At 51.6% G+C, this 22572-nt stretch overlaps 1 protein-coding gene across 1 annotated transcript in view; it reads right to left on the bottom strand.

Annotated features, from left to right (window-relative positions):
• The window catches only part of GLO1 (glyoxalase I), a 220007-nt gene that overhangs the window by 43656 nt on the left and 153779 nt on the right, over window positions 1-22572 (bottom strand). The window contains exon 4 of the mRNA XM_085610240.1: window positions 7156-7214. Within this exon, the coding sequence (XP_085466366.1) occupies window positions 7156-7214 (59 nt within the window). The remainder of the gene's footprint in view (window positions 1-7155; window positions 7215-22572) is intronic.

Raw genomic sequence — 22572 nt, 5'->3', positions numbered from 1 at the left:
AACTCGGTCACTAAAGGACAACGACACCTGTTTATCACGGTGCACGTGGGAGTGCATGACCAGTGGATACCCGTTGTGGCCATGGTGGATTCAGGGGCCACTGGCATGTTTATGGACCACAACGAGGCATGCAGGCTAGGGCTAGTGCTTCTTCCCAAAGCAGTACCCGAAGACGTCTATGCGGTAGACGGAAGGCGATTGGTGAAGGGGCCCATCGGACAGCACACGGGGGTCCTTCCGATGAGATATGGGAGGAACCATTTGGAACAAATCGATTTTAACATCATCCGAGCGCCCCAATATGGCGTCATATTGGGATTGCCGTGGCTACAGAAACACAACCCCTTTGTGGATTGGCCAACACATCGCATCGAAATGACGTCACCGTATTGCATCCTGCATTGTGGAATAAGAACGGAATCCCTTGACGCAGATGAGAGCGGGAGTCAGACGGTGGCTACAGCGGCAGAAAAAGATGTGGCTCTCCCCCAGGCTTATCACAGTTTTGAGGATGTATTTGATGAGGTGAAGGCGGAAGTGCTACCACCACATAGACAGTTTGACTGCCAGATCGACCTGGTGCCAGGGGCCAGCGTTCCCAGCGGCAGGCTGTATGCCCTGACGGAGCCTGAAAACGTGCATCTCCGGGGGTACCTGGATAAACTCCTCAAGCTAGGATTCATCCGCCCGTCCAAGTCTCCGGCCGCCTCGCCACTCTTCTTCATCCCGAAGGCTAATGGGGAGCTGAGAGCCTGTGTGGACTTTAGGGCATTGAATGCGATAACCATAAAAAATCGGTACCCCTTGCCTCTCATCAGTGTACTTCTGGAACAGGTCAAGAAAGCTCGTATCTACACCAAGTTGGATTTGAAAGGGGCATACCATCTGGTGCGCATGAGGGACGGAGACGAGTGGAAGACCGCCTTTAAGACCAGGTTCGGCCTTTTTGAGTACCTCGTCATGCCGTTCGGTCTGTGCAACGCCCCGGCAGCCTTTCAGTACTTTTTGAATGAGGTATTCAGAGAGGAGTTGGATATCTACGTGGTCGTATATATCGACGACATCCTCATCTATTCGTCCAGTGTGGAGGAGCACGTACACCACGTCAAAGCTGTGCTCCAAAAGCTGAGGGAAAACATGCTGTTTTGTAAACTCAGCAAGTGTGACTTCCACGTCACATCCGTGGAATTCCTCGGAGTGATGCTGAGTCCAGAGGGACAGGAGATGGCAGAACGAAAGATCAAGGCGGTGAAAGAATGGCCGGTGCCCCAAAGCGTGAAGGACGTCCAAAGTTTCATTGGCTTCGCCAACTTTTACAGGCGGTTTATAGATGGATTTTCAGGAGTGGTGGCCCCAATCACACAGCTACTGAGGAAGTCCAAGGAGTTTGTCTGGTCCCCTGAAGCGAACAAAGCCTTTGAGGCCCTGAAAAGCGCCTTTGGTAAGGCGCCGGTGTTGGCTCACCCCGATCCGGATCTCCCCTACGTGGTGGAAGCGGACGCGTCGGATGTGGCGCTGGGGGCTATCTTGTCCCAACGCAACCACGACACAGGGGTGCTTCATCCCGTTGCGTACATGTCCCGCAAACTCAACGACGCCGAACGCAACTACCATATTGCGGAGAAGGAGCTTCTCGCAATCAAGGACGCCTTCACCGAATGGAGGCATTGGTTGATGGGGGCAAGACATGTGGTATCGGTGTACACGGACCATCGGAACCTACAGTTCATGACGGCCACTAGACACCTTTCTCCCAGGCAGCTGCGGTGGATGATCTTCTTTGCGGGGTTCAACTTCCGCATCACATATCGGCCGGGGACGGAAAACCGGAAGGCGGACGCCCTGTCCCGTCAATCTGCAGTTAAGGAACCATTGCCTGCAACCGAGCGTTCCATCATTTCCCCGAGGATGGTATTGGGGGTTATCCAACCGGATACTTTCCTGAGGGGAATAAAGAGAGGGATCAGGTCATTCGCATGGCGGAGGTGGCTCCTCAGTCACAGAGAATGGCAGCTGAAGGACGGGATACCCCTGAAGGGCAGGTGCCTATTGATACCCACGCCTAGGCTAAGGAAACAAGCATTCATCTGGTGCCATGACTCTCCATGCGCAGGTCATTTGGGCTTTGAAAAAACGGTGGCTAGCATGGGACGGCATTTCTGGTGGCCAACCATGAGAGTGGATGTCAGGAGGTGGGGACAGGAGTGTCCTACGTGTGCTACCATGAAGGCCGACCATGGCCGAACCCAAGGGCTCTTACATCCACTTCCGACCCCGGATAGACCATGGGATAGCATATCACTGGACTTCGTGGTGGGCCTACCGGTAGACCAGGGGATGACGGCAATACTGGTGGTGGTGGATTACTTGACGAAAATGGGGCACTTCATCCCCTGCAAGAGAGTCCCTACGGCCGGGGAATTGGCGTCACTACTCCTAAAGAATGTGGTACGACTGCATGGATTACCTGGGGTGATCGTGTCGGACCGGGGGTCGCAGTTTACTGCGCAATTCTGGAAGACTTGGTGCACTGCGCTGCATGTTAAGACCGCCCTGTCCACCAGCTACCACCCTCAAACGGACGGCCAAACCGAGCGCCTGAACCAAACGCTCAAACAGTATCTGCGATGTTTTGTGGACCAGGGCAGGGAAGAATGGGTCGACTTGCTATGGGTTGCAGAGATCGCCTATAACAACGCCACTCACAGCTCCACACAGTCATCTCCGTTCTATAGCAACTATGGTCAACATCCCAGGTTCTTGCCATTTCTACATCCGTTCAGAGAGGACAGGATTCCCGCCACAGCGGACAGGGTGGCACACATAAAAGACACGTTGATGCGCTCAAGGGCTGTCCTAATAGAGGCCAAGAGAAGATACAAGGCTGCGGCAGATAGGAAGAGAAGGCCCGGGCCACTGTACCGCACTGGAGACTACGTCTGGATATCCACAAGAAACATGAGGTTTCGAAAGAACAGTGTGTTCCATCCCAAGTACATGGGCCCCTATCGAATTACCAAGTGTATGGGTCCCGTGAACGTGAAGGTGTGCTTGCCCCAGTCATTGCGGATACACCCTGTCTTTCATGTATCATTGCTCAAACCAGCACCCTCCAAGCCGTCTGGGACACCTAGGCCGGTATGCGTGGAGTCGGAGGTGGAGTATGAAGTGTCGGGCATACGGGCGTCCAAATGGCGCAGGGGGAAGCTGTGGTACCTGGTTGCGTGGAAAGGCTATGGCCCGGAGGAGCATTCATGGGAACCGGCTGAAGGGGTTCATGCTCCGCGCTTGGTCTCCTTGTTCCATCGGCGTTTTCCTGCCAGCGCTGGACCCGTGGGGAGCCGCTGAGAGGGAGGATGTACTGTCAAGAATTCCTGTCATACAAGGGAAACACGCCCTTATGTAAACAGGAGAGCTGTTACATAACTCAAGGGAAACACGCCCTTATGTAAACAGGAGAGCTGTTACATAACTCAAGGGAAACACGCCCTTATGTAAACAGGAGAGCTGTTACATAACTCAAGGAAAACACGCCCTATAAAGGGAGGAACCGGGAGGTACAAGGCTGTCGGATATTGTGTTTACACCGACGTACCTGCTTTGTGAAGAGCAGTGTTCCGGAGTGGTGCTCCAGTAAGGCAAGAACGGAGGTAGGTCGAGTCGTTACTCCCTGGGCCGTGTCTTGCCCCATCGTCACCTGTGAAGGACCCGGAAGCTCTACCGGTCAACCATTGAGCTTCGCTTTTTGACTCGGCTGAGTCCAAGCGCAGTGGCGCTTTTGCTGGTTGGAGTCGTAACTCCCAGCCCGACCAGAGACACAGGGACTGCCAGCTGTAACGCACACCAGGAGGTGTTTGCCGCGTTACAGACTCGGAAGTCCACAGGATCGATCGAGCGGCTGCTCTCGGTTCAGTCTTCTTGCTTGTGATTGGGGTATCGGTGACGCATCACCAGGAGGTGACCCCGCGTCCCGGTGCAGTCTGAGGAAGAGGTTGAGCGGCTGCTCCCTTCAGGTAGAGACCCCGGCTGGGTGTTTCCCTGACTCCTCGATTCTCCCCAACACTCTTCGTGCCCCTCACAGCCTACCGATTGGCATTGTCGGCCATTTCATTTCTGCCCTCTGTTGGCATACGCCGGGATCGGCGTATATGCAGAGGACGGTTAGGACCATCCGTGCTGTGGGCTGGTAACGTACTTAGCCTGGAGGATTCCAGTGACTATAACTTTTGTTTGTTCTTTGTATTTTATTTGCCTTCATTAAAAGAACTAACCCTTCACAAGTGGTTGCGTCCTCATTGTCGTGTCTGTTAAACGATCCTGAGACGTTCAGGGCGTTACAGCCTGCTAACATAACATAACTATTGTACCCTGCAAATCCTAAAAATGTACTTCACTTTTACTCATAGTGGTTGTGAAGTGTAGATTTAAATCATTTATGTCGAGACCCTCAGTTAACGTTCTACTCAATTCTTCGGACCCCTTCCATATAACAAAAAGATCGATAAAACGGGTCCAAAGGACGACGTTTTCTGACCACTACTCAGCATAATCATTTATGAGCACCTGCTCCTACCACCAGCCCATATGCAGATTTGTATAACTGAGGGTGAACCAGGTGCCCATAGCTGTACCTTTCTTTGGTCTATAGATCATGTTGTCAAATAGAAAGAAGTTATTATCCAAGCAGCACTTTATCATTGACAGTATCATTTTTGTATGTTGTAAAAGGCTTAAAGGCCTATGCCCCAAGAAATATTCGATTGCTCTTAAACCATCACTATGGGAAATACTCGTATAGAGTGATGTCACATCCAATGTGATGAGTATATGTGAATCTTCGCTGTTAGTCATATACCCTTTTCAAGAGGTCTCCAGTATCTTGGATATATGAAGATACATTTTGAACAAATACTTGTAGAAAAAAAAAGCCAATGATGAACTTGGATGTACTTTCAGATAGACTTCCAATGGCCGATATAATTGGCCTCCCAGGTGAATTGACAATTTCTTTATCAAGTTTTGGTATTAAATATAGGATGGGTGTTATTGCATGTTCTACTTTCAAAATAATATTCTTCCTGGGAAATCAAGCTCAGACCACTCCATTTTGCCAAATCCAGACTATACATTGTTTTAACAGCTCCCATTTCTGACTTTGAAGACACACTCTGGCATTCATCATCATTCAACTGTCTCAAAGACTCGGTTTTGTACATGTGAAGTGGCCAAAGGATAATGGCCCCGCCTTTGTCAGACTGTCTGATGACTATATCCTGTCTTCCGCGAAGTTGGTCCATAAGCTTGTTATATTTGATCACATGTATATCACAGGGCTCCTCCCTTTGTAGGGATATTTTCGGTTGAAGATTTTTTAGATCTTATATCACTAACTGAGAAAAAATGTCAATAGAATCCCTTGGTAATATTGGTGTAAATACCGACTTCGGTCTAAATGATATTGATTTACTCCCATAAATATCTAAGCCTTGTGAATCAAATATTTCTAGTTCAGTGGAAACTTGGTCTTGCCCCATAATCTCTCTCTCTAACTGATCTAATTGAATCACAATTGAGGAATCTGATACCTGGAAATTGGTCTTAGCTTGATTCTTCTGAATCTCAAAACTTCCTTTTGAAATTGATTTGCAAAGAATTAACACAGTTTCATTTTTCTAACAAATTTAAACCGATCTATTCTTATTCGACTGGTGTTGAAACTAGAAGGTACACAGAAAGATAATCCTAGAGCCAATATACACTCTTTCTCTCTAGATAGTTAAACATCCGTCAGATTAATGATGGTTCCTGTGGCTTCTTGTCTTATTTCCTCATTTGATTGATTTGCTTCAATTTGTGTGGCTGCTTGCCACGCTAGTTTTGCTCTGTTTCTGTTCCACCTGTCTTTCGTTTTTTTTCGCTTCCTCCGTCCTTTGTGGTTTTCCCATTATTGGGACGGGGCCTCAGGTTTCTGTCTAGTCATAAAAAAGAAAGATTCTCTATGACAGTTGGAACATACTTAGCACTGCCTTGGGGGTTTCCTTCTTCTTGATTGATGTCAATTTCCTAACAATTCAGAACTGGTTTCAGGGTGTCTTGGTTCAACCCTACTTAATGCTCTGACAACTTTTGCCTTCGTATATTGCCAAAGCATCTGGAAAACGTGTAGATCTGACCTTTAGGATAATCCTGCTTATCATGGCTAAATTTCAATGCTTTTCGGTCTCTTATTACTGGTTTGTATTTAGAAAGGTGAATTTTCATTTGTTTGTCAAATTTCTCCAGGGTTTCCTTATTTATTTTGAAGTTTTATATAGTGCAAACATGAGCCGTTAGGGTATCAGAGCGCTTTACAAGGAAAGATACTTTACGTACAGGACAGCACAGGTAAAATACAGGGACGGGGGTTAGGGAAATGTCAATAGTGGGACAAAGCGATGGATATATAGAAGAGTCAATACAGTTCCTAAATCAGTGAGCGATATGAATACAATAGGACACAAGAAAGATATATAAAACCGCATTATTGCCCAGGTCTGGTCTTACTGCTTCTATTGCTTCCAGTAGTTCGTTGCGATCAATTTCTGCATATTTAATAAGAATTGCCATCATTCTTTCTAAAGTCTCGGCATTGTTTTCTGCCCACTCTCAGAGCATGTCAGGATTGGGATTTTCATAAGTAGGAGCTAATAATACATGTAGACCTCTTGGAATTCTTCCAACTTCCAAGTATTTCGAGAGGGATTTGAATCCCCACCACTTCGAAATGTCATTTTTATGTAGTTTTTCCAAGCGCCTCAATTTTGCATGTATATCAGAGGTCGCAGCCGCGGTCCCTCGGATATTGCCTCTCTCATCTGGGACAGGTACCTCTTCACTGAACATTTTTTCTGTCGCCTTTTCCTGTTCCCATAGCCATTCTGACGCCTTTAACGTAACGGCAAAATAAGCTCCTGTGCCCGCTGCTAAAAATGTAGCAGCACCTCTCCCGCTATACCTTTTAAATTTGCCCACTAAATGTGTATGTATAGACAGATTTGTGTTCTAGAGTTTTCAAAATGCCAGCTTTACAGGTAACAGAGAATGAAAATGATCCATTGTTAATTTACTAAGGTTTTAAAATCCACAATTTCAGAATGCAAACCGGTGCCAACATACCAAATCCTCGAGGGTCAGAGTTTCCGTTATGATAACTCTTCTCTTCACTTCCCCAATTACTGTTGAAGTGGGAGAATAAAAAGAACAAACATTAGAGAGAAGTCCATTTTCAACAATAACTTTTTATTTTAAGGTAATCAGTAATGCAAGAATTTGGATACAATTCGACATTGGAAAATTTACTGAAAACAAAGCACTGCACTCAGTTGTGGCAAAGGCTCAACTAGACCCAAATTTCGGTGTGGGGGCCTAACACTTTAAATGCTGGAAGCGGAGCCAAATTCAGAGTCATAATAAAAATTGCTTGTGGGTCATCGTGTCATTGTTATGGTATAATGCATAGGGGTCATTTGTTTGCCAATATAGGACTGCTCAATTTAAAGCACGCTGGGGATCTAGCATTAATGTATTCATATTTGTATTTAACAACTTTTTTTTTTGATAAACACATTTTTATTAATTTGACATTAAAAAGGAAATAAATACACCAGCCATACAGTCCGACGCCATAAAATTCTAGGACTAAGGAAAAGAATTAGCACCATCTGGTATACAGACATTGATAAAAGAAAAACATAGGAAAATGAAATTGGACATTCCCACTATAACTACACCACACCCCCCCAACCATTTTCCCCAAACTCTACTGTATTTCTTGGAACATCCACGAGCCTCATACATAACCTTCTCTTGCGTTGCACACCAGTCCACCCCAGTCCTCCATCGTCTAAAGTTTGGAGATTCGGAGAGCTTCCAGGAGGCTGCAATGTCTCTTTTTGCAACCACCATTGCTGTAGTGAAAAACAACTTCTCGTTCCGAGACCCATCCAACCCATCAGTAATGCCCAGAATCGTGTGCTTTGTGTCATGGGGGACCTCCCATCCCAAAACCTCAGTGAGTTCTTCCTCAACCTCCCCCCAGAACCGCTCCAAGTAGGGGCATACCCATACCATCTGGAAGAAGTCGGCGGGATCGTGGCTGCATCTAGTACAAGCGGAGGTTGGACTGAGCCCGGCTTGGTGAAGGCGCATCGGAGTGAGATATGTAGCATGTAAATAATATAGTTGTACCAAGCGCAATCTAGCGGAGGCAGTGACCGTCCTAGGAGCCATAAGGGTTTCGCGCCAGTCCTCATCCAAGGTGCCCACCCAGCCCTCCCATTGAGCCCGCAGTCGGTCCAGGGAAGTGGGAGCATTGTTAATCAGTGTGCGGTAAATGTGGGAGATGCCACCCCTCCCCATGTCCCCAAACATTATCTGGGCCTCAGGCAGGCTGTGATCAGGAAGATGTGTACCTGTCGCCAGGTGCGCACGGAGGGCGTGACGCAATTGCAAATGCCAATAGAATTGCGATGGATGTAAGGAATATCTGTTTTGAAGGTCTCTAAAGGACTGCATATTCCCCCACCCACACATCGCCTAGCTGTAAAAATGTCTATAAGGTCCCCGGTCCTGAAACCCTGCAACGCATTAACTACTTTGAGCCAGGTTCCCTGCCACAAGGGTGTACACAGAGCGCGTCACCTCTGGTAAGCGTGAAGGAATAGGGGCCCGTACAACATGGCCTGAATCCCAATTCCCCGACCTAGAGCCTGTAGGCCGGGTCCGACCATCCCCCGTTGAACCAATCATGTATGGAGAGAAAACACGTGGCCAGATAATACAAATGGGTCGACTTATCAGGATTCAACCGGAGACCTGAGGCCCGTTCAAAGGTGCGTAGAATGCGGAGACAATGGGGCCTGACCGGGCGGGATCTGCCAGGTAGATGAGGACATCATCTGCATAGAGTGCAATTTTGTGTGACTCGGTGTTGGGCCACTCCCAGCCCTGCACCTGTTTACACAACCGCATCATGGTTGCCAAGGGCTCCATCACCAGGGCGAAAAGCAGGGGGGACAGGGGGACAACCCTGTCTATTTCCCCTGCGAACCGAGTAGAGCTCAGACAGAACTCCGTTCACCAGCACACGGACCCGGGAGGGAGGCATAAAGAACCTTAACCATGGCAGGAAAGCAGGGACCAAGTCCCATCTTGTCAAGAACATCCTCTAAAAACCCCCAATCCACCGAATCGAAGGCCTTCTCAAAGTCCACCAGGAGAATCGCGAGATATAGGGTGAGAAGATGCCAATGTACAATGGCGACTTGCAGTCTACGGAGACAGTGCCTGGTGCCACGCAAGGGAATGAACCCGCATTGGTCGGGGTGGACCAACGTGGCCAAGTGGGGCTGGAGTCGCTGGGCGAGGATCGTGGCGAACAATTTAACCTCGGTGTTAATGAGGGAGATAGGGCAGTAGTCTGCACAGCGTGGCTGGGACTTAGGAAGAATAACTATGGTGGCCATATCTGTCTCCTGCGGGAAGGAGCCCTTCTCAACGGCCTCCTGGAACAACTCCGTCAAATGCGGGGTAAGAATATCCAGATAATGCATATAGTACTCGAGGGAGGCCGTCCGGGCCCGGTGTCTTGCCGGAGGAAACCAGGGCAATTGCTCCCTCTATCTCCTCACGTGTGATTGGGCGGTCAAGATCCCTCTGGCTAACGGGGTCTAAACTTCGGAGGCGGGCACACCCGGCTTCCAATGCATCTGCAAGAGAAAGGGATGGGGGTCTGGCCTCGTATAATTGGTGATAGGAGGAGGCAAAGGCACAGGCCATCCCCTCTGGGGAACGGCACGTCGAACCATCCTGCGCCATGATCTCGGGGATTATGCGATTTGCCCTAGGGTATGTGGCAAGGCGATTGAGTGAGCCATTCTTGTCGCCCCAACCAAATACCCTGGCTACGGATGAAAGCCAAAGGAGTTTGGCCGTCTCCAGCGACAACTGCTTGATTTCAGACCGGAGGTGGGCAAGAAGAGTATTTAACAACTTTAACAGGCAATGTAGGACTCTCCTTCAAAGAATACTAGCAGAACAAATAGTAAGTGTTGTAATGTATTTTAATACACATTTAATATATTTACCTTATCTCACATTACATTTATCGTTATCATTCTAGTTTTGTCAACTATTAGTGACATATGATACACTGTAAAACACCAGAGGTCAATTGCATTGACCTCGACCCATTAGCCCTTCAAAATACTTTTAGAAGCTATTTGGGTGTCTTTATTTTCCCAACTTCGAGTGTTTGGGCATCAAGACCATCACACCCACCCTCAGAGTACAGTCTATTCTTCCACTTACTACTTTTGCTATTGTTTTTATTCCTATATTTCCAGTAGTCTGAGTCAAGCACTCCCACACTGTATGATTAAATCTGCTCCCCCCCCCGCCCCCCCCATTTGACTGGGAGATTATTCTTTAGTCTCCATATCTTACTGAGCTTCTTTGGGGTGAGATTGTTTTTTGTTTCCATAATAATTTTATTGTTGACAGCCGATACATACCTGGTACAACCAGGAACGCCAGTAATTGACAATAATACGGATATCAACATTTTCAACATTGCAACAACGCCATTTAGGGTGAGATGGTTTTGATTAAGAAAATTAAATTTTATTAATTTGAACAGGGCAATGATACCACTGCTGTTAAGTGTTCTGCATCCAGTAGAGCAGTCATCGAGTAGACAAATCTCTTAAAGTTCGAGGAAGTTCGCGTGCCCAAAACGAAGCCATTCTGATTATGAGCTAAGACAGAGAGCAAGGGCAACCATCTATTTGGTAGCACCTTTCCCAGGATTGTATAGTGTATTTTCATCATAGAGAGTGGTCACTTCGAAGACCTATCAAAACTATCATGGCCAGATTTCAGAATCCCTACTAAAATCGGTCTTTTGTGGAAGCTCAAGTAAGTTTCAGGCCTGGTTATAGACCTCCAAGATCAGAGGAGTTAGCAGTCTATTGTACGTTGGTAAAATTTGTTTGGCAGGTCATCCGACCCTGGGTTCTGGCCCCTAGTTATCGCTTCTATATCTTGCCTAGTTTAAGCCAGTGGTACCTCCAAAGCAAGTCTTTGATCTTCTGATGAAATGGGGAGAGTCGGATGTCCTTAGAACTTCAGCAAGTGTGCCCCATATCACCCATGGTAGCACGTTCAAGGAAGTGTAGTAATTAACAAAAATGTCATTGATGCTGGTCTGAGCATAGTGCACACTCAGAGTGATCTCCTCACAGCGCCACCACTGGAATTATGGGCACCTTTGCAGTCCCTCAGCTTGATAACAACCTGCCCGATCTATCACCCTTTCAGAGATGCTTGGCTGTGAATTCCTTATAAGCAAAGCAGTTCAATCTATGTTTGATTGTCTCGCTTTTTCCTATATGCTAGTAATCTATCATTGCTCTTAATGTAAACCACAGAGTCCCTCAAGGAAGTATGCATGGCAGTCTCTGCCTTGCATATTTCCCTAGGTAGCAGCACTCTATTATCCTGATACACATTCCCTGAATCATAAGCTTTAACACTTAAGATTCAGTCAGCACCCTCCCCTATATACCTTAATTTCCCCTGCAATAGCCCACATTGGCATCCCTCACAGCCCCCAAAAGCTGCATCTCACAGCGCTAACACGCGACGTTTCCGTGGGGGAATGCTAACCAGCAATATACTCCAGCCCAGGTTAACTAAGAGCAGCCAGTGGGCCTTATTATTTTGCATAGGTACTGAGCTTCAACCATGAGTCCAATATTCAGGGACGTTTCCAGGTCATCTGTGTTGCCACTAATCACAAATGCGCGGTCTCCTAAACTACTGGTGACGGTCAAGCCCAACGATTCATGGAGTGCCGCCAATGCTGCTGCAAACCTCTCACCTTGTGCAGAGTAGCGGATGGTCTTTCAACCTTATGTGGTTTTCTCCTATATTGCGGTCTAGGTTTCAATCTGTTCTTGGATAACCAATAGATAGGGCTCCCAGAGTATATCAGAGTTTCAATCCATTTCCATACTGCTGATAGATCAGTGAACATGGGAGATTTCCCATTGTACAAGACTTTCAGGTCTGCTTGGACTGATAACATGTAACTGAGGTTTCATTCATGTCGTTGTTTAACGTCCAGATATGCTCTGCTCTGTTGTGGCATCATCAATTGTGTATGGGCCATCAGGGCCAGTCTGGACCTTTTGTGGTGAACTGACCCAAAGAAACTGGCTATCTAGAATGACTAAACTGTGTGATCCTGGGCAATTTCTTTTTTTCATGACAAAAATGATTTCCCCGTTTGCCCTCCTGATGTGCTGTAAATTTATATTTGAATGCAATATGGTCATGAAGAAGGTGGTAGAACAAACATATAACCACCGAAACGTGCATTGACTGTTGGTGTGTCCAGGCTGGGCTACTACACCAGAAGGGGAGAAGAGGTCATAGTCCGGTAATGTAAGGGGTGGGGATGTTGTCTTTTCGAATTGTTTGAATGATTAATGTGTGGTATGCGGTTTGAATGGGATGTCAGATGAGTGTGTGTGGAATAGAAGGAATTATGAGGGTGATTGTGGGTTTTATATAGCTTTAAAAATAGATACAAAGCTATTCCAAATGATGAAATGGCATTTAAACCGATGCAAAGTTATGCTAGGAAGCAATCTGATCATCTAACAGTGATGGTGGACTCTGAGTTATCGCCCTCCCCACTGTTGGCATATGTCTGCCCACTGGGAACTGGACTGGAATATGTTGCCTTCCTGCTATCGCCTAATTGCTGGCCAAAAGAGTGGTTTCCTTGCACGGGAGGGGGGGGCTTACACCCCCAACCGTGAAGGCATGGTTGAGAGACCGGATGTATTGTGGTGATGTTTATGCGACATTGACACCCATCGCTTCCCGACCCAAAAACATTTGGCAACCACTCCGTTCTTATCTGCCGTTACACCCGGAACTCACAGATTGAAAGGCTTTAGCGCTATTCTCACAAAAAATGATTTTTTTTTTTTTTTTTTTTTTTAGAGATTGGTTGTGAATTTGCTATTGATATATCGCATGCTATCTGCTCAATGGACATGATATGTACTATCTTATTTTGGCAAGTGTGCTCTTTGCTGTTGTACTTGAGAAATGCCAATCGAAACAAATATTTAAAAAAAAAAAAAAATAGATACACTGGGTGGTTGATGGCCTTAGGCTCATTCGTTGTTTATTTACTGCTAGTTAGTCCAGCTAGGTAGGAGAAAGGGGGCCACTGCAATAGGAGACGTGTCCTCATGATGCAACCCAAAGGGATAACACAATAGGAAGAAAACAAAAAAAAAAAAAGATATTAACTCTGAACTGAGTATCTATGCAGGGTGGTATGTCAGTTCAGGGACTTATCAGGTGGATCTTGGGCGGTTAGGGGGTACCAGGCCGATGGGGGGAGCGGGGGGAGCACAGCTCTCAATCGAAGGAATCCTACTGTCAGCGTAATATGAGAGACAAGAATTCCAAGTTTACACAAGATAGTAACTGCTTGGGAGCAATATACAGCATGGTTTTCGGTTCTGTCCAACTAATCTGTGCTGTTAGTGCTATCCGAGTGGGAGCTAGACTCTGTCTCCTCTCTTTGGGGTTGGTATCTGTTAGGCTGTTCCCAGTTTAAGAGGACCTCCCTCCAGGGGCACACCATGGGATGTCTTTGTAGCCCACGGGCATCCTCTCTAGCCAAGACCTGTTCCTCTGACCCTTGTGAAAATTATAGCAGACGAGGTAGTATAACCATCTATGACAGCGAGATTCTTGCCATGATTGGGAGGCGCAGGGAGCACCAGAATGGAATGCAAGCTCTGAGGGATCTCAGAGCTCGTCCAAGACTCTCCTCTCTCATATCCTCCAATGAGTGGAAGATGTGTATCCCCAGGTATTAAAAGCTGTGGGGGGTCCAGTTAAGATTTCAGGGAAGATCTACAGGGTGGGGACTGTCCGTTGCCTTTGTTGACCTGTAGCCCGGAGACTCGTTAAAACTTATCCAGTAAGTTCAGAGTTGTGGCAGTTTGAGATAAGTCAGGAGATCATCTGCGTAAGGGGAGATAATATGCGTATGGCCTCCAACTGTCAGACCCAGCCTGTCCCCTCCCCGACAGAATAATGCTGCTAGTGGCTCTACTGCCAATGCAAATAGGAGGGGCGATAATGGGCACCCTTGGTGTGTGCCACAAAAGATATAGTACTGCGTAGAGACTACTTTCCCAGTTTTGACCCTGGCAGTTGGCTGTTCGTAGAGTAGTTTGACCCACTTAACCCATTTCTCACCCAGGCCCATGTGTCTCATTGTATCAAAGAGGCAGTCCCATCTAATCGGATCAAATGCTATTTACAAGACAGCTGCACCTGGGAGTAAACACTGGGAGGGGTGATATAGCAAAGAGAATAATCTTTGTGGGTTATACAAATTATTCCTTGTTGGGATGAAGCCATTTTGATCTATATGAGTTAGGGTGGACATATGAGGGAGCAGGCGCTGAGCCAGTATCTTACTCAGGATTTTGAAATCCCTGTTGAACATGGAGAGGGAGTGAAATCCTTGGAACCGATGACCCCACCCCCCCCCCCCCCCCCCAGTTTTGTTTTAGGGAGCGGGATTACCAATGCATCTCCCACAGAGGCGGGGAGGTGCCCCAGTTGCAGTGATTCTGCTTATAAGGCCGCCAAGCGTGGGGCCAGCTTTAAAATGTATGCAGTGGGGGGTTGTCCTCCTGACTTATAGGCTTCAAGCCACTCCTATGCCCTCCCAGGCTCTTCGCAGAAGTGAGGCAATCCATCGAGTATTACTCAAAGTTTAGCCGGGAATATCAAGGAGTATTGTAGGCCTTCGCACAGGGCCCTCTGCCTCCATGAATGAGGCCCCTGGGGCGGCCGGTCGGGCAGGGACTGTGGGCTCTCTCCAGTGCATAGAAGGTAGAAAGGCCCTTCGGGGCCACAACTGTGTGGATCTAGCATTCCAGGAAAGTCAGCGTATTGGAGCCTTCCGCTCCCTCCAGTAGACCAACCACCCGAATGTTGTTCCTACGAATGCACCCTTCTGCGTCCTATGCCTCAGCACGCACACCCGATCAATGAGTTCTTCCACTGTACCATTCAAGGATTGTTGTGCAGGTTGAAGTTCTGCAATGGAGGTTTCTGCTGCCCCCACCATCTCCACTAGTTTCCAGTGATCCGTACGCAGTAGGCCTAGGCCAACTGATACTGTACTAATGTCCTGGTAAAGAGGACTTTGTGTCTGCTATGGCCTCCATTATTTTTGCTAGCTGTTGTTGGACCGGGTCTAGTTCCGGCGAAGCCCCTGGTTGCTGGGCGCGGGACTTATCTGTAGATGCTCTGGTTAGCTAGGGACCAGCAGGTGTCAGGACTCCCCTTTAGGACTCTGGAGTAGGGTCACATTTGGAGGGTGATGCTGTGTACCTTCCCCTGTGGTTGTGGGAAGTTTACACAATAAGGAGGAACAGAGTATTGTCTTGCCTGCTGGGATTCACGGCCACTAAGACTTTCAGCCCACCGTGTACTCAGCCGGGACCCCACTCCTCGGCGCAAAAGATATAGGCCCCTGACACCCCTCCAAGCCGCAGGGTGGTTTGTAATTCTCCCCAAGGCGAGGCTCTGCCGTTGCACGTGACCCAAGACAGACTTCAGGCGTCACCCCACGCCACTACAGTGGAGAGCGCCAGTTTCCTAGTCACTAAATTCCTCCAGGGGCCGGAACCAACCAATTATGGACCCACAACGCACCTCAGAGGGGTCTAATCGGGTCAGTCCAGCACCAGCAACAACTGGGGACAACTGTGTGGGAGCCGCTAAAGCAAGCTCGGTGTTTGTCACTCCAGTTCCTGCAGGCCGCAGGGGTGAGGCAGGGTGGTCACAGCCGCTGGGGCGGACAGGCAATCAGGCCAGTCGGCTCTCAACTCCGCCCTCTGCCATGCAGGTGACACCGCCTCTAGCAGGGGGAGAAAATGCCTGGATATCCCCTCACGCAGTCTCAGGTCTCAGCAGCCAGCCGGTACTCACTGCGGGGTCCATCGGTGCAGCAGTCTCGAGGAACAGGAGCTGCCTTGGATTGTTAGGAGTTTGCCACCACAGGATACCAAGTCGAGGTAGAAGGGTGTTTGCAGTCCCCGGCCTTCTCACAACAATGCTAGTAGTAGTATAAATCTTTATTCGGTTATAATGAGACAATAATAACCACAAAAGTACATCCATAAAACAGGTCAGCAAAAGTGTGCATTTTATAAAAGGCTCCTTATAAAAATTGTTTACTCAAGGTTCTCTCTATGTTTAAAAATACATTTTAAAAACGTGCTTACAGGGCGTGGCCAAGATGGCGGGGTGAGCGGACGCTTCCTCCCGTAGCTCCTCCGGCCCGGCCAAGCTAAAGCCCTTTTCTTATGCTTCTCTCCCCCCGCTGAGGCTCAGCGCGGGAGAGGAGCGTGGCGGAACATCAGGGGCATACACCGGTGCTGTTTTTGTCCGGATCGCCCCGGGGGAACCCCCCCAAAAGTTCGCCCGAGATCAAGGGACGACGGCGGCGAGCCCGAGGGGCGGAGCGTATTGAAGAGCTGTCCGGGCGCCTCGGTTGGGCCTGGTGCTGAAAGTTGCGGTTTGGAGGGGATCTGGCCCGCCGCTTGACGGTGACTGAAGGAGCCTGGCAGGAAGGGGCCCAACGGTGTGGACGGCTTAGGACGGGTGCCCCGGCACTCGGGCTGGTGATGGCGACACCTTGCACTACGGAAGCCCTGACCCCTAGCCGAGGTACGGCGGACTCTCTGATGGGGTCGGACCATCTGGCCCCCTGTGCGTGACAATCGGGAGCCGGGGGTGGAACCTATTTTACTGCGGGGTGCCTCGGGGCCCCAGAGGTGTCGCCGGGCCTAGTCGTTTTGGCTTGCTCCGACCGGCCGCCATTTTGTCCCCGAAGGAGCAGTGGTGGCGGTTTCCGCTGAAGTCCTGGCTGCTGGCGGCGGGCGACCTCCCGCTATTGCTGGGCTGCCTACCGGAGGGATGAGCTGTTGGGACCCCTCCGCTGCGGCCTCCTTGGTTGTCTCCCGCTAGCTCTTGCGGCTGCCGGTGACCGGACTAGGCCGCCATTTTGTCACCTGTGACGCAGCGACCTCACTTGTGGGGGATACCCGGGCCGAGTGCTAGCCGGCGGCTGAGCTTCCCTGGGGCACTTGGACCAGTGCCCGACTGCGGAGCTGGCGATGTCTGGAAAAGGAGGCCCGAAGAAAGGGGACCGTACTCTACCGGACATGCTTGGCAGGGCCCAGCACTTGCGGGACAGGGCACAGCCCTCACCGGGGCCCTCCCGGGCTCCGGCAGATGTGACTGGAGGGGAGCCACCCGTCACGAGGGCCTTTATGGAGGAACTGTTTAGCTCCCTCAGGGAGGACTTTCAGACACTGAAGCGGGAGGTGGCCAGCGAGGTCCGAGAAGTGCGCAGAGAGGTGGAGGGCCTAGGTGAGCGTGTGGAAGCGGCGGAGACGGAGGGCCAACAGCGAGCGGAGGAGATAGCCCATCTCCAGCAGGACGTTCTTCGCCTCCGGGAACAGTGTGTGGAGCTCCAGGCCCACTCTGAGGACCTTGAGAACAGATCTCGGAGGAACAACATCCGAGTGCGGGGCGTGCCGACTGCGGATGAGGGGTCCGATCTGGGGGGCTACCTGCGGGCCCTGTTCCGAGAGATCCTGGGGGAGGCTACGGACTTTCCCATCAGCATCGACAGGGCGCATAGGGTTGGCCGTCAGCGCCAGCCATCGGCACCCCCGCCGGACATTCTGGCCTTCCTGCCCGACTTTTCACTAAAGGAGCGTATTATGGCTGAAGCCCGCAGGAAACAGCCCCTGACCTTTCGGGATCGGCCAGTGGCGCTTTACCAGGATCTCTCCGCCATCACTCTGCAGAAACGCAGGTCCTTTAGGATTGCCACTGACTTTTTGCGCGAGCATGAGACGCCGTACTCTTGGGGTCACCCCTTCCGCCTGATTTTTCGGTGGAACGGAGTATTACACCAGCTACGCTCCTTGCAAGACATTTGTGGTGTCCTGGGGCTCACGGCAGCGGAGGAGGAGGGAGCTACGCCGTCGTGGAGGTCCTCGGAGGGACGGAATCGGCGGAGGTCAACGAGGCGGCGCTCAGCGACCAGTGCAGGGCGCCCGGACTCCCCTACCATTAGGGCGGATAGGGCTGACGCCCTGAGGGCGGCGGCCGGGGACTCAACCGGCTCCTCTAGCGTGGCCTTGACGGCCTAACACGCACTCCGGGGGGAGATGTCTTTAGCTTCTTAACATGCTTGGCACGGGGCGGGGGGGTTGGGGGGAGCGGGGGGAGGTGAGTGGCCGGACGTCCACTTTGCTCTTCTCTACGGACTTGCCCTTTGGGGCTTGACTGAGACTATGGGGTGTTTGAGTTTGGGGATGGCTAGTTGCCGAGGGTGGGTTTTGGGTGGGGGAGGGGGTTGTTTTGGGGTTGGGAAGGTCCCGTCCGATGTTGTCTATGCCCGTTTTGTTTTGGCTTGTCCCGCGCTGCGGCCCCGCGCGCCCCGCCCGCTGATTCCCTACCCATTGCATGGCGCTCCCGATCCCTGTGAGGAATGCCGGGCCTAAAGGTAGTGACCCTTAATGTTCAGGGTCTGAATAACCCGGTGAAGCGCAGAGCGATCCTGTCGTTGCTGGAGGGGACGCAGGCGGACATTTGCCTTTTGCAGGAGACACACTTATTGCCCCGAGACTGCCATAGGATGCGCTCAGCTAAGTTCCCCACCCAGTTCTTTTCCTCGGCAGCGAACAAGACAGCGGGGGTGGCCATTCTCCTAGCGAGCTCCTTTCGGGGGGAGGTGTTGCATAAGTGTGCTGAACAGAAGGGGAGGCTCCTTGCGTATCGCATGCGCCTGGGAGGCATAGCATTTACAGTTGGCTCCGTTTATAGCCCAAACGAGCATCAGGAGCGCTTCCTAGATTCCGCGCTGGTGGATGTCACTGCTTCCCCAGACCGACACATTATCTTGGGCGGAGACCTCAACATTGTCTTTGACTCTGGGATGGACAGATCGGCCCAGCGCTTCCCGCAGACGGGGGAGCTGTCCCAGGATGGGAAGGCCCGGATTGCGGAAATGGACTTGCATGATCTCTGGCGCTCCCTGCACCCCACGGATAGGGACTACTCTTTCTTCTCGCACGCACACCGCACCTACTCACGGCTGGACTACCTCCTGGTGAGTGGACCGATGCGTGCCGCTGCCACGGCGGCGGACATCGGGGTCCTGTCCCTGTCTGACCACTCTCCAGTCACCGGCGTTTTCCGGTGGCCGGCGGCCTCCCCCTCTCGGGGGGCGTGGCGCCTCCGGGACACACTTCTACACAAAAAATCGGTGGTACAACGCGTCGGGGAGGTCATACGGGACTATCTCACTCACAACAGCAACACTGACACTTCGCAGGCGACACAATGGGCGGCACTGAAGGCCGTCTTACGGGGGGAATTCATCTCTATCTCTGCAGCCGAGAATAAGGAGCGGCAACTGAAGAGGGATGAGTTGACAGCTCAAGTCCGGGAGCTTGAGCAGGTCCACCGCCGTACGGGAGCGCCGAGGGTATGGAGGCAGTTGCAGGCAGCGAGGAAGCTCCTCTCGGCTCTGGATCTTGATAGGGCGGAGTACGCCGCCTTACGCTTGAAACATGCCTACTACACTGGGGGGGACAGATGTGGCAAGCTCCTAGCACACCGGCTCCGGGTCGCGCAACAGCGCAGCGTGGTGAAAGAACTGGTGGGTGCGGACGGGGGGGTTGTCTCCGGGGACGCGGAGGTAGCGGAGACTTTCCGCGGCTTCTACGAGGCGCTATATGCTGAGGAGCCCTCCCCGCCACGGGATGCCGATAGCTATCTGGAGTCGGTGACCCTCCCGGTACTGGACCCGGCTCAGGCTGACCACCTGGAGCGGGACATCCATGTGGAGGAGGTGATTTCGGCTATCGCGCGGCTGAAACATGGCAAGGCCCCGGGCCCGGACGGGTACACGTCGCTCTTCTACAAGACTTTTTGCACGACCGTGGCCCCTGTCCTTACGCGGCTGTTTAACTCCTTCTCCGAACCGGGAGCCATCCCTCCGGATCTCCTGAGGGCGACGGTCGCGGTAATCCCGAAGCCTGGGAAGGATCGGGCCCTCTGCGGCTCGTACCGGCCCATCTCGCTCCTAAATGTCGACCTCAAGTTGTACACGGGGATTCTCGCATCCAGGCTGGGTCCACACCTCCCCGATTTGGTGGAGGCGGACCAGGCTGGTTTTGTGCCCGGTAGACAGACGGTTGACAACACCAAGAGAGTGGTGCATGTTCTGGAGAAGGCCTCAAGGATCTCGGGGGAGCGGATGTTGTTGTCCGTTGATGCGGAGAAGGCCTTCGACAGAGTTCACTGGCCGTATCTTGAGCGGGTCCTCACAAAACTGGGAATCGGCGATAAGTTCCGCACCATGGTATTTAATTGCTATAAGCATCCTTCAGCGTCGGTGCGGGTAAACGGGTGTAGCTCTGGTGGCTTCGCCATCGAGCGCGGCACGCGGCAGGGCTGCCCTCTCTCGCCGCTCCTGTTTGCCCTCTACATGGAGCCGTTTGCTCAGAGGATCCGTAATAATCCGGATGCTGTCGGGGTCCGGATGGGCCGGTACGTCCACACCGTGAGTCTCTACGCGGATGATGTCCTGCTGACTTTGGATGACCCTAGGAGGTCGCTACCTGCTTGCCTCCGAGAGTTGGACGCCTTTGCGGGGGTGGCCGGCTTCAAAATGAATATGAGCAAGTCGATGGCATTAGACGTGTCCCTGGCTGCGGACACCAGGAGGGATCTTCAACGGCTCTTCCCCATGCAGTGGTCCTCGTCCACGGTGCCGTATCTGGGGATTTTGCTGGCGCCTACATTATCGGAGATGGTTACGGCCAATTATGCCTCCCTCAGCAGGAAGATCAAGGACGAGCTTGGCCGATGGAACAAAGGCCTGCTGTCCTGGCTGGGGAGAATCGCGGCGGTCAAAATGACGGTGCTGCCCCAGATACTATATCTTTTCCGAGCCCTTCCGCTCCAGCCCCCGGTGGGCTGGATCCGACAAATGCAGGCTGACATCTCCCGCTTTGTCTGGCAGGGCCGCAGGCCACGCATGAAGAGGGTCCTCTCCACGCTCGCTCCGGAAGCGGGGGGCCTCGGCATTCCGGACCTCCGTAAGTACTTTCAGGCGGCACAGCTTCGCTATCTGGTGGAGTGGAGCAGGTGGGAGTCCGACAAACATTGGCTTTTTCAAGACCAGGCAGTGGCGGGCCGCACCTTACAAGAGGTCCCATTCTTGCGCCGCACGCACCGCCCCCCTAATCTTTACGCCTCCTTTGTTACGCGGGTCCCCCTCCGTGTGTGGGACGCGGTCTGCGAAACCCGGGGCCTCACCACCTTCCCCTCGCCGCTCTCGCCCATTGCGGGCAACCCGGACTTCTCCCCGGGGATGGAGCCGGGGGTTTTCTCCCACTGGGTACGGGCGGGCTGCAGGGCACTCTTCCAGATCTATGGTCCGGAGGGCGTGGTTCCTTTTCAGCAACTCCGCCAGGAGTTCGGCCTGACGGAGCTGGACAGACTGCGCTACATGCAAGTTCGGCATTGGGCCCTCCAGCCTCAGGTGCGTGCCACCGCTGCCCGTCCAATTACACCGTACGAGCGGTGGTTGGCTACTCGGACCTCTGACGCTAAACTGATCACTGATCTGTATAAACACCTACAACCCCCGCCGTTTCACTACTACAACCCGGGGAGGGAGCGTTGGCACAGGGAATTGGGTAGGACACTCAGCCACAAGGAATGGGACCAAATTGCGTATCGGGCTCGGCACTCTGCATACCACACGGGCCTTACGGAGACATTCACTAAGGTGTCCACATACTGGTACTACACCCCGGAGAGACTGTATGAAATGCATAAACACACTGACAAGGGGTGCTGGCGGAGCTGCGGGCAGGAAGGTACCCTTACACACATTCTATGGGATTGCCCAGTGCTGACCGCCTACTGGAAAGAAGTCTTGGACGAGGTGGATGAGCACTTTGGGATAGAGCTGCCGCGTCTCCCGGCGTATGTCCTGCTGGGCCTCCCCAATGCCCTAATGTACCCACTGAAGTCACGCAGGGGTAGGCAGATTGCAATAGCGCTGGGGTCTGCGGTTCAGAACATTCTGGTCCACTGGCGCACATCCACCGTCCCCTCCATCACCGGTTGGTTGCATAGGCTCTGGCACGTGCTGGGGATGGAGAAGCTGTCGCTTACGGTTGCGGGGGAGATAGACCAATTTGAAGAGCTATGGCAACCCTTTCTAGCGCTGCTGTCCACTGAATTCCGGGAGCTCACCTGCCCGAGGTACCTTAGGCTTCTCAGGCTGAGGCCGCCGGTGACCCCGGCGGACTAGCTTACATGTGAGATGGGGACCCCCGGGGAGGGGGGGGGAGTGCGGGGCTCCTGGCTAGGGCTGCTTTGATGCGG

Source organism: Triturus cristatus, chromosome 6 (assembly GCF_964204655.1).
Source record: "Triturus cristatus chromosome 6, aTriCri1.1, whole genome shotgun sequence".
In the NCBI taxonomy this organism is placed as follows: Eukaryota; Metazoa; Chordata; class Amphibia; order Caudata; family Salamandridae; genus Triturus; species Triturus cristatus.
This window is presented reverse-complemented; position numbering and strand designations above follow the sequence as displayed.